Source organism: Gymnogyps californianus, chromosome 13 (assembly GCF_018139145.2).
Source record: "Gymnogyps californianus isolate 813 chromosome 13, ASM1813914v2, whole genome shotgun sequence".
In the NCBI taxonomy this organism is placed as follows: domain Eukaryota; kingdom Metazoa; phylum Chordata; class Aves; order Accipitriformes; family Cathartidae; genus Gymnogyps; species Gymnogyps californianus.
The window spans coordinates 18,100,654-18,125,493 of NC_059483.1; the positions used below are offsets into that span (position 1 = coordinate 18,100,654).

Sequence of the window (24,840 nt, forward strand, 5' to 3'; positions counted from 1 at the left end):
TAAAAGTGTTTCAGAGTAAATTTATCATACTGTTATTTTTTCCATGAGATTAGCCAATATCGTAATTTGTTCAATCACTCCTAAAAAAATAAATATTCGAGCAGTTGTTCCAAACTCACTAAATGCTTAGAGACTTGTTGAGCTTTCTAACACAGAAGATGCATGCCGAGATACAGAACTTAAAAGAACCCTCGAGACAAGTGAAATATTAAAACGACCACTATAATCATTGTATAATGATTTTAAGATGAGTTAACCACTAGCTGAAATATTCTGAGATTCTATCCTGAAAGTCATTTCAGTGCAGGAACAGAAACATTTACCATATTCACCAAAGCGAAGGGACTCCCACTGCTGCCATTCCACAATGCTGCTGACTGCACGTATACCAATGTAGATTAACAGCATTCCTAATGTGGCATCTAACAAGAAGTTGATAAGGTACCTGAAAGGAAAAATGTAAAAGAAAACAAGGAGCAAGGGTCCATTTTCTACAAGTTCAGTGTATTTTAACACCACAACTGATAAAAGATCTGTATATATGTTGAGAAGCCAGAGTGTTGAGAATAATCATTTACCCACTTCTGCAATTACATAGTTAGCCTAAAATTTAAATAGTTTTAGAATACTTTCAATATTTCAGTTCTGTCCTTAAAGTTGAGCTCCAACTTTTATTTTCGTGAACTCTGGTGTGTGCATGTGCATACTCTATATAAAATCCAATATTCATTTTACTCCTTTAAATTAAAACCAGATTTCCTTTTTATCATTGCTCAGTTCACTCTGCATGGAAAACCTGTATTTGAATAAAACCAAAGGAATAAAAGGAAAAGGAATAAAAAGAGAAGTTATCTTAAAGACACCTCAAGGAATTTGAAGGTAAAAAACCAACCCAAAACACTTCATTCCGAGGGGGAAAGACACCATAACTGGACAGTTTGTCTTGCTCAAGGGAGCCCCCTCCTACTCTCAACAAGGAGCAAGGAGCAGCGGAATACCATGCCTTAGAGAGTACAGTCACTATCGAGGCCAAATTTCAACTCACTTAGTGGAAGAAAAGTGATTTACTTTCTTGCACTTCACTTCTTGTCCAATAACCATTTGAAATAATCAGGAACAAGTCTTCCCAGAAAGAAAACCCCAAACCAAACCACCCCTCAATGGCCACACAACTGCTGCACTACTGATTTTATTGTTTCAAGAAGAGCTTCTGGGATCTTACCTATGCTTCAAGAAACTAGAGATTACTATGGGTTTCAAATTAATTCTTAGGTTCATTAAATGGTGCAGCTGAAATTCAGAGCCTTTTGTAAGTAAGTTTGGTTTATTTACTATCACTGATTCTAGCTGAACAAAACAGCAGCTGAGAAAGAGCCAGCTATAAGACATACAGTAAATCCCTGTTACTGAGATTCTTATTTAGTAATTCCAAATACTTCAGGTAAACTCTAGAGTCTACTGGAACTTATCTGCAGGGATAAAAATAGCAAATCAGAGACCTGTGGGCTTCTGCTGGCTGCAGAGACAAATCCATGTGTACAAAATAGTATCAGAAAGTAGAAAGCAAAGACAGAATACATGCATTCAAAACAGTAAAGGAGGAGCTGTTCTGACCCTCAAAATGCCATTCTAGAGCAGCTCAAAAATAAAAATGAAGCAGACATGCCTTGCTTCAGCCAAGACTTACCCATAAACTTTCCAAAAAATAGTAATTTTCTAATAGTTCTGCGTCAAATCAGAGTTTTAATGAACTTCGTATTAGACAAACATTAAAATCAAGGTTTAGTGTTTGGCAGGGGGAACTCAGCAAGTACAAGCCTACACAAGTCATTTTAAGGCCACAAGGGGCTGCTGTAAGTCCGTAGCAGGAAGGCAGCCATCGGGAGCAGCGAGAAGAGATGTGCCAACACCTATTTCACATCAAATTACAGCTCACAGCACAGGCCAGGTATGCCTGATATTCCCAAGCATATCAGGCTCACTACATGTAGGCAACATGCTCATTCTGTGATGCACTGCGTTAACCCTGCTCACAGGTAACTGGTGCACCAGCACAAACAACAGAACAACTTGCTGCCACTATCAGATAAATGCATTTGGCTGAGAGTTCAGCGAGTAAAAGGCTGGGGTTCATACAAACTTCCCGGTGTACCGCATACAGCCAGCTCAGTACCCTGCACTACAGAAGAAGAGTGCTCTTTGCTTTTTCTATTTAAAATTCTTCAAACAACCACCCATCTGTCGAGGTGTTTTAACAGATGTTTTATCAGCTTTGATATTATCACACACCTGCCTGAATTACAGCACTACATTCCCAAACTAACAAATGGCAACTTCCAATTGTAGCTCTTTCCAAGCTTTGAACCACAATGTTTTCTAAAACTACATTTTCTGGTTTTGTTCTGAAAATAACCCACAAACTACAAAACAGGAAGAACAGAAAACTACCCATGTTTGAATTTGCTGAGTAAAATTATTATTATTTAAAGTCACAGACAGAAACGTTGCTTTTACTCACTAATTTTGACCCACTTGCACGCTTAAGATATATTTTTCCCAAGAAAGGACAAGTGGCTTTGGTTAATACTGCATGCTATTTTTTCTGCTAACAAGGAGGACCTGCACCTTTGTCTGAGAAATTATACAGCTCCACATTGTAATTTTTGTTATCCTGAGAACAGTGAGTAACAGTTCTTTACCTCACCTTCTTACTTGTTTTGTGTCATGTTACACTTACATGAAAAGTGGTATTTGAAAATAAAGTTATGCAGACTATATTAAAACATGTAGAAGAGAACACACATGTTAGTAAACCTTTTATTTTGAAAACTCAGTACACAGCACAAAGTTATTTTTAATTTTAAACTACTGTAATAAACTATTGAGCCTTAGCTTTAAACACTGTCAATTTTAGACATGCTTTGGTTAGCTTACTTGAATATTACTTTAATATATAAAAATGGAATGAAAGCAATTTGCACCTGCCAGTTTTTAAATCTATCAGGAAATTCTTAAATCAGTAAGCAAGGAAAATCCTACAATGATGCCTGGTTTTATTGAAACTGTCATAATTATAACTTAAACTTTACAGTTAGTGTGTTGAAATAAATGCATTTTCCCTACCAAAATGCTTTGTGGTGGGCAGTGTTTTTCTTGCACATTTATAGCATGTAGGAACACAAAAGAAACCAAGGAGGAATAAGGGAAATAAAACAGGCTTGTGAAGCAACACAAGCATATTCCTTGAGCTGTGTAGCTCCTTTGTTTACCAAAGGACAACAGCGAGCAGATGCCATTGAAGGAACTGGATTGGTTTTAAAGGGCAAATTACTAGGCTTTTAAAAGTAATTTCACAGCTTCCATTACCAGGAATGTGTAAGCTTCTTTGAGCATGAGCCCTATCAAGAACAAACCCAAACAATTACCGTTTGCTTCAGGAGCTCCTGTAAAGAGCCCGACAGGGTCTTCGTCATAAAATCTTCAGGTTTAATATACTACAGTGAAATGCTTATCTACTTAGTCACACTGCTCCAAGCGTGACATTGCAAAATTAATTTTTGTACTAACTGCCCGGGTATCGAGCAGAATTTCCTGCTTTTAACAAAATGAAAATAATACTGCAGTAGCTAATGTAGGTTTTAGAAGAAAATACAAGCATGAATGATTTTTGCTAAATATCCCTGAAAGTAACCTGACTTTATATTAAAGCCTTGCTGCAGTGAACAGTGCAGTTGGAGGTCAGTGTACACAACTTTATATTCATTTCCTTTGGTCCCTAGCACCTCCTTCAGTAAACAGCCTCATATTACAATGTGCATCTTAAGTCCTCACTCATTAACTGGAGAGGGAGAAGTAGTAAGAGTTTACCCTCGGTCTAAAATATCTATATACAGCCCAGAAAAAACTTTCCCAGGTCCTGCCATGAACTAAAAGAGCAGAATTCTGATCCTTGATTAACTAAGCTTAAACCACAGGTTTTTGAAAGTGATTGACTTTTACCATGAAAATTGGTTTCTCAGCTCTATCTTGCATTATTGTCCACGTACACCATCAAACTCCACTGCAGAACTTCCATAAAGACCAATTATTCTGAAATTAAACACTCACAGTGAACAAGGGTCTTCTTCTGTAAGGTCTGATAAATAGACATTTGCGAAGTGGATGAACAACATCCCTATGGCTTGCTTGGAAGTATCTAAAAACCTGTATAGAGTAAAAACAGTTTTTAAGACACACAAAACTGTTTACACCGCAGTCAGACATTGCAAATTTATTTTAATTAAAATTCTATCTCAATTATTCATTTTTTTCTTCAAATGAGAACACCAGAATGATAAAGTGTCATGGTATTTAGCTTGTTTAACAATGTTCCATTTTAAACTCTGCCCCTTTTTTTTCTTGACTATTGCTAACAATAAACCACATAATACTAACTTGAAACCTTACCACTGTAAATTTAAAGTCTAGGGATATCCTCTTGGTATCATATGCATTATCCAAGAGCTAACCTCACTAAACCTAGCTAAGTCTTTAATAACCTGCTGTAAACAATGAGTATCCCAGCCTTGCTAGATATTTCAGTCCTTTTATGTTTATGCATTTTTAGCAAGTTTATGGCACAGACAAAAATAAAATCCTCATTGTGTGCTCATTGGTGAACAATTTAATAGCTGGCTAATGAGTCCTTTATCTATAGTATTTTGCTAAAAAGCCAACATACTTTTCACCTGAAAGCAGGAAGTGGTCTCACTGAATTTTATCTGTAGTACAACAGCTTAGACCACACTGCAAAAGAATTCCAACCTTGAACGCATTATCTCTAAAGCAGATGACAGAGTTAGAGAGAAAATAGTTTGCTACTTACAGGGAAAATATAAATAAACCCTTAAGTACTGATTCAACTCTTGACTCTAGCCCTTACCATTCTTTTATCATCCTTTGCACAAACCCAAAACTTCCAGTGGATGTTTTATTAAATGTTAAATAGAGGAATCGTGTCAAAAGTATTCTGTAGGCAAGAGTGTGTTCTTTATACAGACCAACACCCATTTTGCCTGTTGTTTCCATGTCTAAAAAGATCCAAACACCCCAACAGATCCAAACAACATTTTATGCCTGAATTCATCTCCTCTCCCTGACAACTTTGTCTTAAACTTTATTCTCTTGCATTCATTGCACAACATAGAAAGCAGAGTGTCGGAGATGAGGCAGGAAGCCAGTGAGTTACTTATCTAATCAGTACACCATACTATAAATAACAATACTCAAGTCCCAGAACAAGATTCTTTGCTTACAAGATTCTTTGCCTAAAAATTAAGGGCTATCACCGCACTTCTCAGAATTTCAGGCTGAGGTAGACTATAGTACAAGAAGATTTTGTATTTATTTTTTCAATAAAATAAAGGTCAGGATTAGTTTTGAAAAGCAGCATTGTATGAGATGGATTTAAACCACTGAAGTCTTCAACAACTGGCATGACAGCTTAACATTTATACCAGTCTCAAAACTAGTACAGGTTATGTTGGCATTGCTACAATCCAACAACTTTTAAAAAGGAATAAAAACAAACACACTTTTTATACCTTGTATTCTTTTATGGCTTACATATTTATATCTTTTACCATACTGTTTTCTGTCTTATACATAGTAGGATAGCTACAGAACATGGAATTTTGTTCAAGCCCAGCTGAGAGCTTCTTGTAAGCTTATGTAAGTTTGTGGATGTTCAGGTGTATCTTAGGGCAACTGTAAGTTTCCATCTTCAGGAGGAAGCACAACTTCAAGCTTTATGTCTAAATGCACATCTTTGTAGAGATTCCTGGAAGTGTTTAGTAAGAAAGAACTATCAGGGAAACACACAGAAGATAACTTTTCATTGACTCATGTATTTTGGTAACTTTTTTGTTCCTCACTGTCAGTCACCAGTTTCTTGTCATCGCTTTTCTTTTTTTTAATCATCATATGCAAATCATTCCTTCAATTTCTAAAACACACAAGAAACAAAAAATTTAAGAATAAAGCATGCAGAAACATACCATATCCTCCAGGGACGTCTTTCATGCTTTGGTTCTCTGAAGCGTTTTACTAAGAAGGAGGGGGGGGGGGGAAAAAAAAAAAATAAAAAAAAAATGAAGACAATCAGCAACTACCAAAGCAACAAAAATATAGAAAAGTGAAAGCAAATAATCTTGCAGAAATGTTACATTCTTTGATAAATTAGATCTTACACAACTGCATTTCACTTTATCAATCTCTACGGATACATTTTTAAAGAAACTGGCTCCCTTCCGTCACCCTCAAGTTCCTACAGATCCATCGTCTGACTGCCAATATACCTCACGTGAAAAAAATAATCTATTACTGACGACCATTTCATTGGCCTTAGCTTTTATGATCGCCCATCCAGAAAATTTAATTTCCGATAGGAAAGCAGGTATTAGAAAAAGCCGTTTCTTTTGCTGACTGGAGATGAAAAGTCAAATTGGAAAGTATTCTCGCAATATAGGGGCAATCTATAATATCAGAAATAAATCAAGTGAATTAGTAACAAGACAAATATATTCTCTGACAAAGTATATTTATTTTATGGATGACAAATAAGACTTTTATGGGCAAACTGAATTGCAAAAGGAAAGCAAGACAGACTTTTTAGTCAGATAATCCCTTCAAAAGAAGGTTAATACTTGTTAACATATTAAAAACTCAAAAAATCCAGTATTAAAATTAATGCCAACTGTACAAAGGCAAAAAAAAGATAAATTTGACTATTTCAATCTTGACACAGTTTATAATACAAATTGTTTGGGTATTTGATAGAAAGGTCCTCTCACACCCTGCCCAGCTACTCCCAGGTCCATCCCAGGAGCCATCAGCCCATCCCAGGTCCATCTCGACAAGTCGAGGAGCAGAAGCCCAAAGGCAGCTTGGGGAACACAAATTGCAGACTCAGAGGAAGGGATGGCTGTCCCAGGAGAGCCTCAGCCCCACTGGCCAGGGGTGACACCCATCCTAGGAAGCCAGCACCGGAGCATCTTTGGGAGGGAGGTGGTCAGTGCATCAGGATACGGGACAGGTATGCGATGCAGGGGAAGAGCGTTTTGTGTTTGCACAAGACTTACTATGGGTTATTTAGGGGAGGAACCAAAGGCAGGGAAAGGGGAGGATCTAGATGACTCATGGAGGAACAAGTGTTGGAAAACAGAGAGATAAGGGGATAAAAACAGTCGCTCATATGTAAACAGTGGCTGGTCCATACACTTGTACTGTCTGATCTGCAGTTTGTCCTATCTTCTTAGGAAATTCCATTTCTAACTCTTTCTGGGCAAGAAAACCCTTTTCTCTACTGGGAACACATGCTCAGCCCTGCCTCTACCGGCAGCCGTGCCTCTGCCGGATCTGGCCTAATGCCGTAACACAGATTTATCTTCTGTTACAGCTCCAAGATACTAATTCCTTATATATCCCAAAGACAGACCAAAGATAACAGGGTAATGGAAAACCTTTCCACTAAGGATGGGGTTTATATAAGGGTTTTACTTCTTTCTTCTGTCCAAGGTTCAGTGTCACTCACCAGCTCCTTCAACATAAGTCTCGAAAAATAATTACTTAGGCTCTTATTTCAGAAATTATCTCTTAAAAAAAATTTAAGCCCTGATTCCCCTCCTCCCCTTCAACTTGCAGAGATTCTATCTTAAAAGGCACAAACCATAGCAGGTATAGGTCAGGCAAAACATCAACAGGTATTTTAACCTCCTTCTCCAGGTATTAGCGATGAATTTAAGTTTCAAATAGGAAGCTGTATATAAGTTATGCTTACCTAGCTTACAAGCCTTTAAAACACATTTTGGTTTAGGAACCAATCGCAACTTTTTCACAAGTAAGGCAATTTTCCCCAAAGCCAACCATCCTCATACAATACAGCATTAATATAATTACCCGGATGCTTTAAAATAAACAAACAAATAAAAATTCACCTCCAAGGTGGAGGGGCAGCATTTGCAGGGAGCACCAAGCTAACAACTTGCCATTTTCCTGTCTGTCATTGCTTCTGACAGCAGAGAGAGAAACTGTGTTTCACCTCCATATAATACGACCATTAGAAATTAAAAAGTGACAAGAGGAAAAAACCGTACATTTACACTAAATTTGTAATAGCAACATTTGCCAGCAGTTCTCTCTGTGAACAGCATGCCATAAAAATAAAACTTCTGTTAAAAATGAGCAACACCCAGCTAAGTTAACTAGTCTGCTGTTTATGACAAGTCCTCCCCAGTCACACTATGGATTACTATGGACTAATTAGTATCAACTTTTCCACAACAACAGGAAGCCACAAAGCATCACAAAAAAAATGCAAGAAACAGAAATTACTGTGAAGTTTGTGAAAGATGCTTTTCTGCAGACAAAATAGAAATTAAACTGGTAAGATGTGCATACTTTGGGGGGAGGGGAGGAATTCCAAGCTTAGGCTTTTGTCTATTGTTACTATGAAGAAGTTGTATAAACCTGTGGATTCATTTCTTTCTCTAAGGTATTCACAAAAAAATCATTTTGGAAGAGGATATTCAAAACCAATTCAACTAACACCATTTCAAATTGTATCCATACTGAGAAAAAGACTTCAGCAAGTCCATGTTTCTCTAGCCAATTCTGAAAACATAACATTTCATTTGAGTTAACATTAAACAGGAGAGTTAACTTTGAAAGCCTCTACAGATGTCTTTCGGGAATGTATTAAATGGCTGATCACGCCACAAACCCCCCCAAATGAAATGAGACAATCTGTTTAAATGCTTTAGGAGTTGCTACCTGATGAATATGTACCTGTACACTTGAAAGCCCAGTAGATCCATATGAAACAGGGTTGTTTTCTCAGCCTAGTTTCTTGCAGCTCTATGTCTGTGAACATCACTTATTTCTGACATACACAGATATTGCCAGGTATTTTCCTACATACCCCTGATGCAGTGTCCGGGTTACGCTGCCTACCCAGCACAATATACTATCACATCAGAGTGGTTCAAGCCGAGAGCAATTTAACTTCTCCCCTAGCAAGGGAGCGTGTTTTCTGTATGGCTGTAGACAGCTGGGGCCTTCCCAATAAGTAAACTGAGCAAAAACCCAACAGGCTGTAGATAACCACACTGGTAAGCTCAGGGTCCGTAGCATGTTTGCTATTAACAACTTAATTTTGCAACCAAAAGCCAGCACATTTTTTCAAATAAAGATTCTGTAAATTTTTTAAGCATCTATCAAATTGGGGAGGGGAAAGCAATTCTTCCACTTGCCCTCCCCCAAAATATGTCACGATTGTACATGCTCTCAGCCTCGCTCACAGTTTCTCTTGGCAGTCTGCAGTGCCTCACCACAAACTCAGAGACGTGCACTGGTGCGTGTGTCAGCTGACAGATGGATCTCAATCTGCCAGCTTCTCACGGTGAGGAGGTGGTACCATGCCATATGCTTCAATTCGGAGCGTTACACTCGCACTAGCAAGAATTCACCATATTTAATATTAATTAACTAATAATGTTCAGAATTTCATGCTGAATTATAAATGAAGAAAGAAGTGCTGCTTGTTTACACATTCAATGCCAGAATTTTTCAGGAAAGGAAATAAAAGCACTTCTGCCAACAAGCATGTGAGCTGCCAGATGGACAGATAATAGATAAGCATATAAGGCAGAGTATCACTAATGCAAAATTCAAGTTCATTAAATTGTCTTCCCATTTCACTGAAAATCTAGGAATAATTCATGCCAGAGTACTGTGGAAGGTTTTCTAACAGTTACTTTAACACAGGAGTTTTGCAATCAGTATTTCAGAAAACTGAAGACTCATAGGTAAGAATAAAGGCCATATATAAGAAGAGACAAGAAACCAAGTAAAACCTCTCCAAAGTGTCAATATGAAAAGCAACACTTGAATCTGTACTTGAAATTCAGCCTTTCCTCCTCTCCCTCCTTCACCTCCTCAAGAAGTCGCACAGGAAATATTTTGCTGATGTGAAGTAACTTCAACATGCATTTAAGAACTCCAAGTTTCCCCGATGGCTGCTCTTGTAGCAGCACAAAACAGGCCCAACTCAAGTTTGAAATGTGTCTACATATCACGTATTATTGCATTTCTTAGACACACGTTCTGGCAGTTCACAATAAGCATCTTTCTGATTCCAGTAAAGATCTAAGAAGATTTCTCTAGCTCATTAATTTGAAATTCAAAAAAAGGAAAATAAGCTAAAGAATATTCAACATGTTCGATGTCCTCTGCAGCTGTACTACAATAACACTACTCTTCTGAGGAGAGAATTGGGTATTTCACCTGTATTTCCAGTGCTTCTCAAGACTTTTTCAAAAATAGGTCAAAGACAAAGCATGTGACAAAATGTTGCATTTCATAAACCTCCTACACATTTCTGTCAGACCTCAGCAAAGCGACAGCTGAGCTAGCCAAACAGAAGAAGAAAACCAAAAGGAGGAAAGGTTAGCGAGGATAAGATCACATTCGCACATCACACATGTAAACCTATTAACACGCGTGGGCAGTGTCAGCGAGGACAGAATCAGACCCTTCTTGCAGGTGCACAGGCAACGGGCATGAGGAAACAGCCACAAGTGCAGCCAGGGAAATTCCAGCATGACAGAAGTAAAAAAATTTCCAGTGAGAGTAATTAAACTCTGCAAAAAGTTGCCCAGAGAGGGTGCAGTGACTTCAGTCTCACAGACCTTGAAAATTCACCTGGATGATGCTCCGAGCAAGGGGACATAGGCTGGCCCTGCTCTGAGCAGGAGGTGGGAGCAGGTGACATTTGGGGCCCCTTCCAACAAAAATTGGTCTGTAAGTCTAAAAATCATCTTTCTGTGACATGATGCTTAAAAGCTCCAAGATTTGAGCCAATTAGCAAGGACCAAAGTATGGCTAACTAAAACCCATACGCACACACACGTATATATGCACAGAATTTAATAGTGAGAAGTCTGCTGCAGTTTGAGCTTCCATACAGTGTCACATCACGAGAGTGCTGAATCTCCTCCAGCAGGTTGGCTTTGCTGGGCTTCCTGAATAACGTGTTGCAACCAGACAGACCCTCCAACACAGCCCTCATAGTGCAAGACTGTTGTGATCTGCAGGGTTACTTTGATATTAATTCACATTGTTTCCAACATTCAAGACAAGTATTAAAGTTTCCAGTAGAACGCTGTTTTGCTAACTATGTATGGAGTAACAGCTGAAGAGTTAAACCAAGCATTAGCATCACAAACTCGGAATCGGATGCAGAATTTCATATGGCTACTCTCAGACAACTGAACTATTTTCAGAACATTTGGTTATCAGGAGAACATATGCATCATAAATTTGATCCTGCAATTTCTAACCCTGTAAAAAACTTGTAAAATCAACTACATATGCAGGCCAGACTTCAATTTTTTAAAATTCTATTTAGGAAGACTGTCAAAACCACCGTTCTGCTTGTTAGTATCAACACTTTTCCCACAACAGTGCGAACCATGTCTGCTACAAATAGGCACATGCACACTAATAATTCCTGAAAATTCACGCCACCATGGAATGAGAACTATTGGTGAATTTTATGTTACCTGTGATCTTTATCATACGTTTGAACTTACCTCTCTTTCCCACTAAAGCAAAGCTTTTAAGAGGCTTGTCTTGCAGTTTCACTTTATCCCCCCATTATTTTCTTGGTAGCAGCAAAGAGGGAATAAAAAATTACAGATTTCCCCAAAATAGAATTTTTCCTTTTTAAATTAACTTCGCAAGAAACAACATGCCTAATGAGAATGGGCTAAAATGATGCCTTACAAAAAGGTATGCAAGTGCATAAACCACACATCACTTGATTGCCAAAAGCTTTTGAGACACCTATGAGCTCAGCATCTCCCTATATTCATAGTTTCAAAAAAAAAATACGAACACGGAGTGTGTGCGTGTGTTTAAAGAGACATAATAAATGTGATTGCAAAAAACCAAGAGAACCAGTGTTTTTGGCTTGCTGCTCATTTCTCCAGACAAAAAAGAAAATGCACTATGTTCTTGGTAATTAAACTTTTGCCCTACTGCAATTCTTCCTTCTTGTCCTGTGCCCCATTAACTACAACTGAGATGCTCAAATACAGAACACTCTGAAAGTCTACTGCTTATTTCCCTACATAAGAACCCCAAAATTCTTCATTATATTTTTGCTTAATGACTTAGACTGTCAACGCTCTTGGACACCAATTATACTAAAGCAGAAATTATACTAGACTAGAGCAACTGATTTCCAGCTACATTCAGTGATACAGCTGCATTGGAGAAAGATACCAGGAACCATGGTTTCTTCATGATGAAGAAAGTTATGGAATAACTCACTCAAAGGAAAATTTTTTCTAGTTGATGTTAAAGACTGACATACTATGAAGTGCATGAGCTCACCAGCTTTGCTCCCCTGCAAAAAGGATTTTTAAAACTTCTGTAAGACAGAAAACAGCATTAGCCATGCAAGTACCCTGCCTCTTTTCTTAATTCCACTGCGTCCTTGGCCTCAATGGTTCTGTAGAGATACGTGTGTAATTAAGAACTTGTCCATTAAAGATGGTCACCCAGGGAGAAACTTTATAGATATGCTGGACACAGTTTAATGACCCAGCTAGTTAGTTCTTCAGTGACATCGTAAGACTAACGATGCAGTGTCTGGACAGCCATGTGGTACCTGCAAAACTGCAGATCTTATCCCAGTCTCTTTGGTGCAATGGCAGCAGTTAGAATAATGTGGCTACAGTTTTTAGGCAGCAAAAACTTTGCGACAGTTAAACAGGTTTGACTGGCACTCTTGTTAGAGCAGAGAACGAGGGACTTTGTTTTACTGCAAAGTTAAATACACTAGTGCCAAGCATCAGCCAAGCCCAGCTATCTCATGACCAGGACTCTTTTGTCTCAACACAGATGACATAAGATGATGGAAAATGATGTGCCAACACTGGATTTCACATAATTTATCAAATGGGCAGCAGTGCTTGCTGGATAAACACTGGAGAATTACAGTTATTGGAAGTTACCTCTGTAAAAACATTTACTTCCTACCTGCTTCCACACCCAGCTAAAAACATACCTGTAAGCTTTGTCCCTACAAAGGTTTTGTGATAGCTAAGGCAATGTCTATCACAAAGTGAAGCTCCCCTTCACAGTGCAGGGGAGTAGAGGACAAATCACTATCAGGAAAAAAAACAAACCAAAAAACCAAACCAAACCAAACAACTGCTACCTGAGCTTTGGAATAAAACAGACAATGTTGCTTCTTCAGGAAGTGCAGCCAAATGTGTTACATGAGATTAGTGAGCTTTTTATTCCTAACACATACATATTTTAAGCTAAAAAAAAAATTTTCCAAATGCTTAGCTTGTAAAGATTGGCTGGAGGAGACACAAATAAGTCATATTACCTGTCACATACAACTCAGTCTAAGACAATTTCACCAAGGCTGATCTCATGCATCCTGGTAGCACATGATAGTGTGGTTCTGACAGAAGCATTAACATGGCTGTCAATAAAGGAAACAAATGTGTCTTAGTAGAGCATGCAGCCCAGACATACCACATCAATAGCCACTGTAATTGAGCTTTTTTCCTTTTTTTTTTAAAGGTAAAGCTTACTTTTAAAATAGCTAAACTAACTCAGCAGACAAAGAATTAGACACAAGTTCTCACTCTCAATTGCTAACCTATTTGCTATCTCCCCAGAGAGAGCAGCACTTCAGAAGTCAGAAAGTGCATGTAATATGCACTATGTAAACAAGAGCATTCAGCCCTTTACTTCCTGAAAGACATGCCAACACTATAGCAATACTAAAAATAAAGGGTTGCAAGTAACTGCTTTAAGAACTCTACGGTAAACAGCACAAGTAGCTTAGGAAATATTTGTCCAAATATTAAAGTTATGAGACAAGATTTGATCTTAGAGACAGGCATTTGTTATCTTTGCATTTAGCATACGTAGCACTGTTTGGTCAAGGTGTGCTCTATTTGAAAGGTCATAATAAATCACAATTTCCCAGCACTTTCAGAGACAGAAGCATACGCTACTCTGTTTCTTCAACAGGTATGAAATAGTTAAAGCAAAGAAAATCTGAGCTTCCAGTACTAAAAGTGCCTGTAAGATTGGCTTTAGAAGTTTAATACACAGTCCTCTTGCAAACACTTTTATACTCTGAGCCAGGTGTTATTAAACAACTACCAAAAAAAATAGGTTGCTAGAGAAACAGACATACCATTCCTACCATGTGATACATACACCTAGTAAGAGCTGAAAAATACAGTCTGCTGTGTTCAAGTGGATTTTTTTTTCTATTAAAAATAAGAACCATTTGGGAAGCATGAATTATTTAGCGCAAAACAAACAATCAATCCATATTAATGTGCACTAAGCAGCAATTTATGATTCACAACACCATTTTCACGTACAGCATTCACAAGATCACTCAATAATACATGAAGCTTTCCTAACGTTATTAGTACGACAACAGGTATCAATGAACTTTAAGTCATTCAAGCCGGTTGTTTTAAATCAGCTCTTGGGAACTGACAGAACTGCCAAAGCACAGCTACAAACTCACTCATCATTCATTAAAATATTAATTAAGCTAGTAACTGTAGCAGTTTTAAAAGCAGAAAGCAAACCCAAAATATAAAAGAATGTAAAAGGAAAACTGTTTCCATTTGTAGAAAATGATAAACAGCAAATATATTAAATTAAGGAGGCCAAAGGCAGACATACACTACATGTTTAGAGTCCATTTAAATTCTAAATAGCTTTGCTTACCAGGTTCATTCTTCCTAGGCTGCTGAATCTATCAAAGCATTGAATCGCAAGCAAGACACATTTCACGTAACACCAACTCTTTTAAAAAGAACAAAAGATACACAACCCACTTTCATACATTCTCTTTATACACAACCAAATATCATGAAAGGAGAGTCAACGGCCAATTATGCAGACTTCTTTCATACAACGTATCTAACAACTAGGTATTCACTGCATAAATTAAATTTCTGAAATCAAGATGAAAACACGTAATAATTTCCATGTGCATGAGCATTCTTTTTAATGATGAAGCTTCATACTTAACATTTGTGTAAGTTTCATAAAAGCTTCACAACACCAAAACCTAATGCCAGCACTAAAAACATACTGCCATAAGAAAGCTCCAGTTTTTAAGATCAGATGGAGGAGGGTGGGTTTTTTTTCCCCGTTTAATTTTAAAGCTCCTTAGACCATTTCATCTTCTAACATTACAATTAGCTTGCAAAGAAAGCATTAAAACCCTGTGCATATAAAATACATGCTGCTAGTCACACCATCCGCCTCAAAATAAGAAAGGTATGCTGGAAGACGTTGCATAGTAGCTTTTCCAGCACAAGTAATAAAGTAAGAGCAATTGTTCTAAAAAGGAATTAAAATTTTAGAACCTATCTTCAAAAATTATTAGAGACAGAGGATATATGTTGTTAGTTGTGAATAGTTGTTTATAATTTTAAGGTCATTTTTGATCCATGGAAAAAAATCTGTATTTTTGACAAATGGAAAAAAAATAACTAGAGAAGAACAACAAAAAGCAAGCAAAGTTTGTTTCTGTAAGTACTCATTCAAGATGACTGGCTAGCCTGTCCAAAATCGCTAAGATGAACCCTAAAAAACAGTATTTGGCCAAGTTCTGAGCATTCAAGCCCAGGACAATGATTTCTTAAGTTTTACCAGTTACCAAACTGACGTCAGTCCTATAAAACTTAGTGTTACATTTGAAACTCTTAAAAATTCAGGAACTCCTCTCTCTAGTACACCTCTCACCGACAATTTCTAGTTGCTTCCATCAGTTCATCTCTTTCAACAGTGTCAGCGGAGCACAGCAATGGAGAGACCTCTCAAACAGAAGAGGTATACAAATAAACTTGTCGCAAATCTTCACATCCTGAGCACTTTGCAGCTTACAGGCCAGCTGCTTCCCAAGTCCTCCTGAGCATTATTTAATGCCCTATGACGAGATAAAATAAGGAAACGTAGTACTGTGTTCCTCTTCTCTCAGGTGAGCCAGCACATATTAATCACTACAAGAGGAGGAATGACTGGTCTTAGAATCTGGGGTAGCCAAAAATATGACAGAAGTTAAGATGACCAAAGTCAAAGCATTTCAAGTTACAAAAACATTTGATTATTAAAAAAAATAGCAGCATCTAGAGAAAAAAACATCATGAACAATAGAAAAAACAAGTTTAGTACCTTCCTTGGGATGACTTTTCCCTACTTTAGCTCAGCCTGTGAACTAACTTATACCTGGAACTACGAATCTGAACCATGAATGCAAGCTATGAGGAATTTGAACTGTGAATCCATTTTAGCACATTTTCATCCTCAACATTCATTACATATGATAACATATGTACGAGGTTATGACAACAAATGTATATAAAATGTGTGATTCAGGGTCAGTGGTAGAAAAACAGGTCTTCAGTATCTTGAGCAACAGTACAAACAAGTTTAATTATTCCTGATTAAACCCTAAAATTTCATCTCTGTATCATACCACCTGCAAAGGCAGTCTCATGCAAGCTCCAAGCTTATATTCAGTCCGCCAGTGAAATTTAACACACAAAGTTTCGTAGGGAACACATTTTGCTGTGATCAAGAAATCTTTGAGAATGCGAAGCATTTCCTACCAGCAGGCATGAGAAAGCAGACCTGATTTTTCATTTCATCAAACAAAATCCACACAGATAAGACCTTGTTAAATACCAGTTTAAGAATGCAAACTTCATTAACCATGAAATATCACTGCAGAACACAAAAATGCACACTGCGTATTTGTACAAATCAGCTCCTTACAAATTTAATTATAAAACACTAGTCAAGAACACATTCATTATGCAGTTTACAGTTAAACAACAGCCTAGCTAACAGTCCAGAAGTTAGTTCTAATTAAACACAGCTTCAGAGTTTCTGGATAATTTATCATTTTAATAGTTTACAAATGTCACCATAACTTATCCTTTTCCCTAAACATTTCATAACGTGAATGACATGCATAATTATACTTAGAACAATCTTATTATCTGGAGTACAATTATATCCAGCAATCAGCTGAGTAATAAGAAAATGCAATATGTTCTGAGCCAACAAGACAAAGAAGGTCATCAGACAACTGTTAATGAAAAGTGCAACTTCCTTACAGATTTCAGATTATTTGTCTAACTTGGTACCTTTTTTTTTCCCCCCTTAACTTTTCCTGGCATGGCATTTCAAGAATAGTTGCTGCATTTAGTGACACTAAAATATTAATGACCTGACATGATCAGGACATTAAGCCACCCAATAAAGTGCTATTACAATCTATATCCAACAAAGAATCAGACATCTTGCAAGCAGTTTTAATCAAAAACCCAAGGAAATGTAGTTTAAGCAGGACTAAACATTATGAAAACATGTTTCTCCTATTGTCAGTAAATGCAGACACACACCTATGCTACAAAACAAGATTGGTCTTCTGTTTTCAAAATAGAAAACAATTCCAAAATTGTTATTCCTACATTCATTTCAGGTTATTTGCTTCACTTAAAGGATCAGCTGAGCAGTTCCCAACACTGTTATTACTCTCTTTTGTACAACATGAAATTTGTCAGCAAGATTTGCCTTTTTCTGGAGAGCTCGCAATGAACAGAATTTATCCCAACTAGATATTTCATATATTAAAGAGTACTACAATGTTAGCACAGTAAAAGAAAGCAATTTACTTAGCTAATTTACCCATGTGGTTGCATTTTTTTTCCCCCCTCTGCTATGGCTCATAGTGCATCTCTCATTTTTGTCTCAAACACAGATAAGGATGTCAGAGACACTGAAAGGACTGATGATTTATTTAAAACAAACAAGAAGCGGCCATGTAACATAGATGCAAGCGATACCTCACCATCTGGGGATAACAAAACAGTTTATCATTGTAAGGCATAATTTACTTGGCCGTGACCAAAGTGACCTCACAGGGCTTTTCCGAGTTCTGCAGCCACAAGCAGACACTTAACCTGCAGAATAATAGCTACTATAGCCCACTAAGATACTGATCATTACTAATTACCATGGATCGGGCCCAAAGGAGCAAGAGGATAAAACACCTTCTTTCTACTATCATCACCCCATCCTGTTTCCTCCTTGACCCCCAGCCAGACAGGAGGGGATTGCATCACCCCTTCACGTCAGCCAGCCAGTCAGCCAAGCCTGCAGACTGACTGTCAGGTAAGAATATTGTTTACTTTACATATGCAATACTTAACTAAAACCCAACCCTGAATCCAAGGGAAAGCTCCCCCGGGCAAGGTGAGGCTGGACGAGGTTTGGCCGCCAGCGCTGCCCGCAGCCGGGGGCGCGGGGCGCTCGCCGCTCACCGCCGGCAGGCGCGGCGGAGCTGTCCAGGGTCCTCCCTCCCCAGGGTCGTCCTCCCCCGCCCGGCGTCCTTCCCCCCCCCCCCGGGGGCTCGCCTGCACCCCGGGGCAGGACCGCGCCGGGTGCCCGCCCCGCAGCCCAGCAACCCGCTTGCTTTCCGATGAAAAAGTCCTGCTACTTCCGTGTTGTTTTTTTTTTCACCTCCTCCTTTTTAAAGTTTTGCTCTCCCTTCGCTCCCTCCCCAGATCTTGCTTTTTAGGGTAGTTCAATAGCATATCTTACTAGTCTTCCTTCACCCTAAGAGGGATTCATCCCCATTGCTATGATACCTGAAAGTGGTCCTTAAAGTCATTTCAGACTGCCTAATACTAGGTAATCCCCAAATACACATTGGAATGCAAGTTCTGCATATATCTGGCAATTCACCCGGAATTTGCACTTGTGAAGGGTTCTAGGAAAAAGAATAAAGTGCGTTCTACCAAGTGTGATCCACTGTGTATACTGTTCGTATTTTCATAAATATAAAATATCCTATTTGTGATTTGAAACTTCTGTACGAGCAAAGCTTTAAAATCAGTCGCACAAAGAACATTTCCGAGGTGGTCCTCAGCAATTCACGTGAACATGTACTGCGTCACTCAGAGTGAATACATACAAGGATGGGATATTATCAAGTCGAGATAATATCAAGTCTTTTTAAATAATGCTTTTATTAATAAACCACCACCTTGTTAGCAGGCCACTGCCCTACACCTTACGAAACTGCCATGTAGAATAAACCTGTTACTGCTACTCAGAAGCCTGTATTCCACTGCTGATAGTACAGGGTATCAAAGTCAACCCCCCGCCGTTTTCTCATTTTTTAAATCTGCTCAAGCAGAAAGAAAACTTCTGTGGAAAACAACTGAAAATCATATGCTTTAGTTCTTTTGTATCTAATAGTTTTCTTTAAGCTTTTTTTTTTTTGAAAGGCCACTGAAATGACTTAATTTCTTCTCAATTCCCTGCTCCCTAGAACATTATTCCCCATAATAATACTCCCCTATCTTGACGAAAATATGAAATCATTCCTCTGAAAAGCATATTTTTGCTAAAGCATTTTTAATTCTACTAAACTACCTGCTAAGATAGCTTATTATACAAATAAACATTCATTTTCCTTGCATGGCTTATCAGGTGGGAAAAATCTTGCTGTAAAGTAAACGGACTTTAAGTATGCAGTTTTTGAGGTACTTCCTTCATGACACTGTAAGCAAAGAGAGGACCTTAAAGAACAGAAACAATTATGATAAAAGAAATTATATTAATTTTTTTTTTAGCTGTGACTCTCAATGGCAAACCTACCTACTCGCTTATCCACCGTGCCTGTACCCAGTAATTTCACTTTTGTTAACAGAGAAGCTTTTACCCTTCTCAGTGTGAATACAGACACAAACTGCAATAAAGCTGTAAAAAAGTAAGTCCCATGTACTTTGGTCTCCTTTACTGCATATACATATATATATATATATATATGTATTCTCCACAGACGGACACAAACCTTCTACCTGCAGAGGATCAAATGACTCTTCTATGTCAATAATTCATTAATATGACTCACATCTAATTTCTTAGCTGTTCCTAAGTATCCCAAAACAAACATAGCCACACTCTGATAAGGTATCAATCTTCTGACAAACAAGCTCAGTAAATAAACTACATATTCAAGATGAAGTACTTGAAAGAGTTTGTGTCAGACAGCGTAAAGGGATTGGCAATGGGTTTTTTCCTCCATACCTTTCTGCAGGTTTGGCTAATAAAAACGGTATTATTTACAACTATGCCTACATTGTACACGTGTGGCAATACTGTTGTACCACCCCTCTCTAATCATTCATTACCAATAAAAGCCTAACCAGAGAACGCTCAGAAGGTGCTTGGGATTACTGACAAAACACATCATTTTACACAAAAATATTTCAAACCAGTTTTGTGGCATCAGTAATAAAACACCTAACTATTGCACCAAAAACCCCCAAACACCTAAGAAGCAAACCTGTTATTTTAAATCGAGATCCCCATGAAACAAGATACAAACGTTATAATGGCAAACTTTGAAAAAATACTATCTTTGGCTTACTGACCTGAAGCATAAACACACATCTCTGCCATCAAGGGAAACCCATTAAGACTTCCTGTTATGAAGTGGCTTAGCTTAAATAAACTAGGGTGGAAAATAATGCATACTTAAGCAGGAGGGACAAGAGCAAAATTAAGCAACAGACTTCAAAAAGAGCAGGCCAATAGACTTGAGAATTAGCGGTCAGAATCCAAAAGGGCTGCCAGTCCAAGCAGATTTGCCAAAAAGGGTAGTTTTTAATCAGTTAGTTCCCTTTGATAGGGAGTTAGAGCCTGTGGTCAGGTGAGAAGCAACAGAAGTCATCTAGCCCAACTTCAGTACAACTTCAGATGTACTAGAACATCTGCAGTGTCTGGGCGAAACTGTTTCAACACGCCTCTCGCAGCAGAGAGCTGAACTCAGAGCAGTAAAGATTAATTCACAGTGATTAAAGACAACACACTGGTGGGCTCTGATAGTATTAAGTGTATTCACTACTGATTCAGACAACAGAAGAGGACCTCACTTCTCTAGTCTGTGGACAATGCTTTACATGGAGAGCGGGAGGATATGATTTGGGGGGCCTTGAATGACTTCCAGCAATAAAAACAAATGCAAACTTCTACTCTTTGGTTAAGGGGGTCAGGGAGTCTCCTGTATAAGCCCAGGATAGATGACAACTAAACTATCTTCTATGAGAAAAAGATTAGGGGTTTACAACAGGTTGTATATTTGAATCTGAAGACAATAGAACAAAGCCAATCCTTTAAAAAGCTACTGTGAGGTAAGACAGTAAGTTAAACTGTTCCTTCATTCCCTGTGTGACAGAACAAAGAGGCAAAAGCTACAGAGAAAAGGACACTTCAGATTAAATGTCAAATGATCATTTTGTCAACTCAAAGTGAGAAATTGTCTCTGTCACTTCTTGGTTGTGCAGAATTAGTAGTGAGGGGACACACAAAATAGGCTGATAATATGACTGGGGTAAAAACCTTTCTTTGAAGTATTAGAAAATATTTGAAGTATTAGAAAATAGTCACAGCAATCAGTGACTCTCTGTCAGAGTCTCCACACCTTCAACAAATTACAAACCTGACATTTAACCACAGTTTAGCCCTTAAAAGATGAAGTTCAACCGATGTCACTGGCAGGTCAGTTGACAGCATAACTGCACAGCAATTGGACAGGTGCACACACAAGAAGGTGGCAAGCCGCAGTGTCACATTTTAACCATTTTGCTTTAACGATACTCCTTCAGTCATTTGTAGATGAACATCTACTAATGAGGGACAGAAAAGGTCCTCCTCCTCTTACAGCTAGTTACTACAACCAGAAAAAAAATGAAAAAAATTTTCTTTGTTCCACTGAACTTAAGCATGGCAAGATTTATCTAGAAAAGAGCAAGTCCGGGTCAAGCTTTGATTTAGCCACTTACCAAAAAATCTTATTCTTTACCTGCCAAATCAAATATTTTTCAAAGGGAAACAGCCTCTGTGCATAAAGAGCAATTGTACAATGTTGCAGTTACTTTAATTTCTTTTTCTACAGAGGGTTCTGCACCATTAATCACAACCAAAGTATTAGAGTATCTCCTTAGTTAAATTTAAATACCAGCCAGTCATGTGTCTTCAGTTCTCTGAGGAGAGCTGGAGAAGTGATACAGCTGCATACAGAGAATTAATGCTGTTCAAAAGGGAGGCCCACCTCTGACCTGAGAGCGGTGCCACTTCTCAAGCAGTCCCTGCCTACAGCCACTTGTTTCTCCCTCAGCGCTACCCCCTCTGTTGTGCCAGACAGCTAGAGGACCAGAGCACAGAAATACTCCAGCTTAAAAATAACCACCTCTCCCTGGTTATTTTTCTTGCTGTATCGGTTCTGTGATCCAGCTCCAGAAATTGTGTCATCCCTTCTGCTACAGCAGCTCAGGGACAGGAACAACTGTGTAGGTGCCGAGGCGACTGCTTAGGAGAGGTCACGCTCTCCCTCCCGTTCTCAGCCACAAGTTCCTGCTTCTCTGTCATATCAGATCTGTCACGTGGAACACAAGAAGTCCTACTTGTTGAGGCAACTTTTAAAGGTTTTGGAACAACACACCAGATGTTTTGCATATGATATAAAAAGGACAGAAACATTCAGATAAAACTAGCAGGCAGAACAGAACCACCCCTCCAGCACAGCACAGCACTTAACCGAGAGACAACTGCTCTTTTATCAGTATAACTGGTCCACGGGGTGGGCCCGGCTTCTCCTCCTGCTAGGGGAGAGGCCCAAAATAAAGCGGAAGAGAACGTGGCTGCCAAAACTGGGACAAACATACCTATCCTTCCCGTTTTTAAAGGTAAGCACTTGTAAGCATGACAAGTTGCTACTTTTTTGCTCTCACCTCCTTTGGAAACAGATTCCTTTTCTCACCAGTACCATTGCAAGTACTGGCTACCTTCCTTCCACTCCCTTCTTCCACAACTGTAAGCATTTCATTGACAGTCTCCTTCTAATAGATCACGGTTTAAAAATATCTAACCAAAGTTAGGAAGTGCAGCTAACAACTAGGCTTTTATTTCCTAGTCCATACTTCTTGTATTCACTTTTTCTTGTCTTCACTGAGTATTGCAGTATTACTGTAAAATGCATAAAGGAAGTGATACCTTTTCCAGAAAAAAGATACTATCCTGACAAAGAACATCTGTAGTTCTTCATCTTTTGATGCACAATCCATAAGAATTATCTATTTGTAGCTCCTAATTCTAAAACCAACAATGTGTACACATCATCTTCTTAGAGAGGTACTTTTGTTTGGAAACTGCTAAAACATCTAATTATGAGGATGCTCAGACTGACCAAATGTTACACCAGTGACTACCGTTGTCATTCAGTAACATAATGATGAATGCTACATACATGGCTTTTATAAGAGCAATACAATTGTTAACTGTGACTGAAACGCTAAAGTATGCAAATACAGCGTGTTAGCAAACTTCTGACTTAACCATAATAGTATGATGCTAGCATGAAAAATTCTAACATAAACAGGATCTTGGTCTTTAGATCAGTCAAACTGTAAAATACTTGTAGCTGACGTTCCCTTCTCCCTCCCCCACACTGTGTTAACAGCAACTCCATGGTCAGCTGAGTAATGGCACCAGGCTTCTTTTTCACTCCTCAACCGAAAGGACGCTAACTACAGTATGGGATAAAGAGAAAAATCTACCAGAACTGTTCCATGTTGTTGTGATTCCCTCAGAGCAGGCAGGGTTGGAGTCATTATGGCCTCCAGCCTTTCTACCAAACTTAAATGAGCAGCATAACAAGTTACTGCTCATCAGCTGAGCTGCTGTAAACAGCCACATGAACTCACCGGCTGCTCCAAGTCCAAGGTATAGCGCTCTAAGCAAGTGTGGCATAGTGCACTGTGACTTAAACAAGTGTGTCTTACTTTGCTATTGATAATATGACAAGGTACACTCGCAGTAAAACTGATACAGCCTAACCCTCTTCTTTTGTATATTCTAAACCCAAGTGACTCTGCACACACCACCACATCTTGCCGGTTGTATTCAAAGCAGAATACATGCCCACCCCCAAAGTGACAAACCGTATCAGCATGGGTGCAAATATTAGGAAAGCAAGTTTCAGAAAGTGCATTTGCCTGAAGTACTTGAAACACAGTCTCTCAGAAGCAACGCTGTTCATCCTGAACATCTGCCTTCGAAGCCTGTCAGCTGCTCCCTCAGGCAGCACGGCTGCTGCTAGCGCCCCACTCCAGCCCTGCAGGGGCACAGACCCCGCCAGGGGAGCGCGGCGAACAGCGGGGAGGCCTCCCCGAGCTGCCGGGCCGTGTCCCGCAGCCTCACCTCACGGCCCCGCTTCAGCTCGCCTGGCACCAACAAAGCCCCGGACGCGGCTGCACTTCCCCGAGGCCGCCGCGGCCCTTCACGGCCCGGCTCGGCCGGGAGCCCGGGACAGCACGACGCTCTTCCCGGGACGGCCTCGGGACGCTGCAGCGAGGTCGCGGCACCATTAACCAAGCCCGAGCCCCTCGAGGAGAAAGGGACCCGTCCGGCCGCGGCCCGCCCGCCGCTGCCAGGCCGCGCGGAGCCGGCGAGGCCCGGAGACCGCGGCCCGCCCCCGCCGCCACTCACGCATGAGGGTGCTGAAGGCCACGACGCCCAGGAGCCCCTGCAGAAAGATGCCGAAGCTGTCCATGAGGGCCCCGTTCTCGCAGCCGCGGTCTCCCGGCCCAGCCGCCGCCGCCGCCCCCCCGCCCGGCTGCGGGGGCTGTCGGTGAGGCCGAGGCTGCCGTTGGGCAGCGGCGCCCCCAT

At 39.4% G+C, this 24,840-nt stretch overlaps 1 protein-coding gene across 1 annotated transcript in view; it reads right to left on the reverse strand.

Moving 5' to 3' along the window:
- The window catches only part of STIMATE (STIM activating enhancer), a 35,396-nt gene extending 10,556 nt beyond the window's left edge, over positions 1-24,840 (reverse strand). The window contains 5 exon segments of the mRNA XM_050904521.1: positions 324-445; positions 4,108-4,203; positions 6,036-6,084; positions 24,661-24,793; positions 24,796-24,840. Of these exon segments, the coding sequence (XP_050760478.1) occupies positions 324-445; positions 4,108-4,203; positions 6,036-6,084; positions 24,661-24,793; positions 24,796-24,840 (445 nt within the window).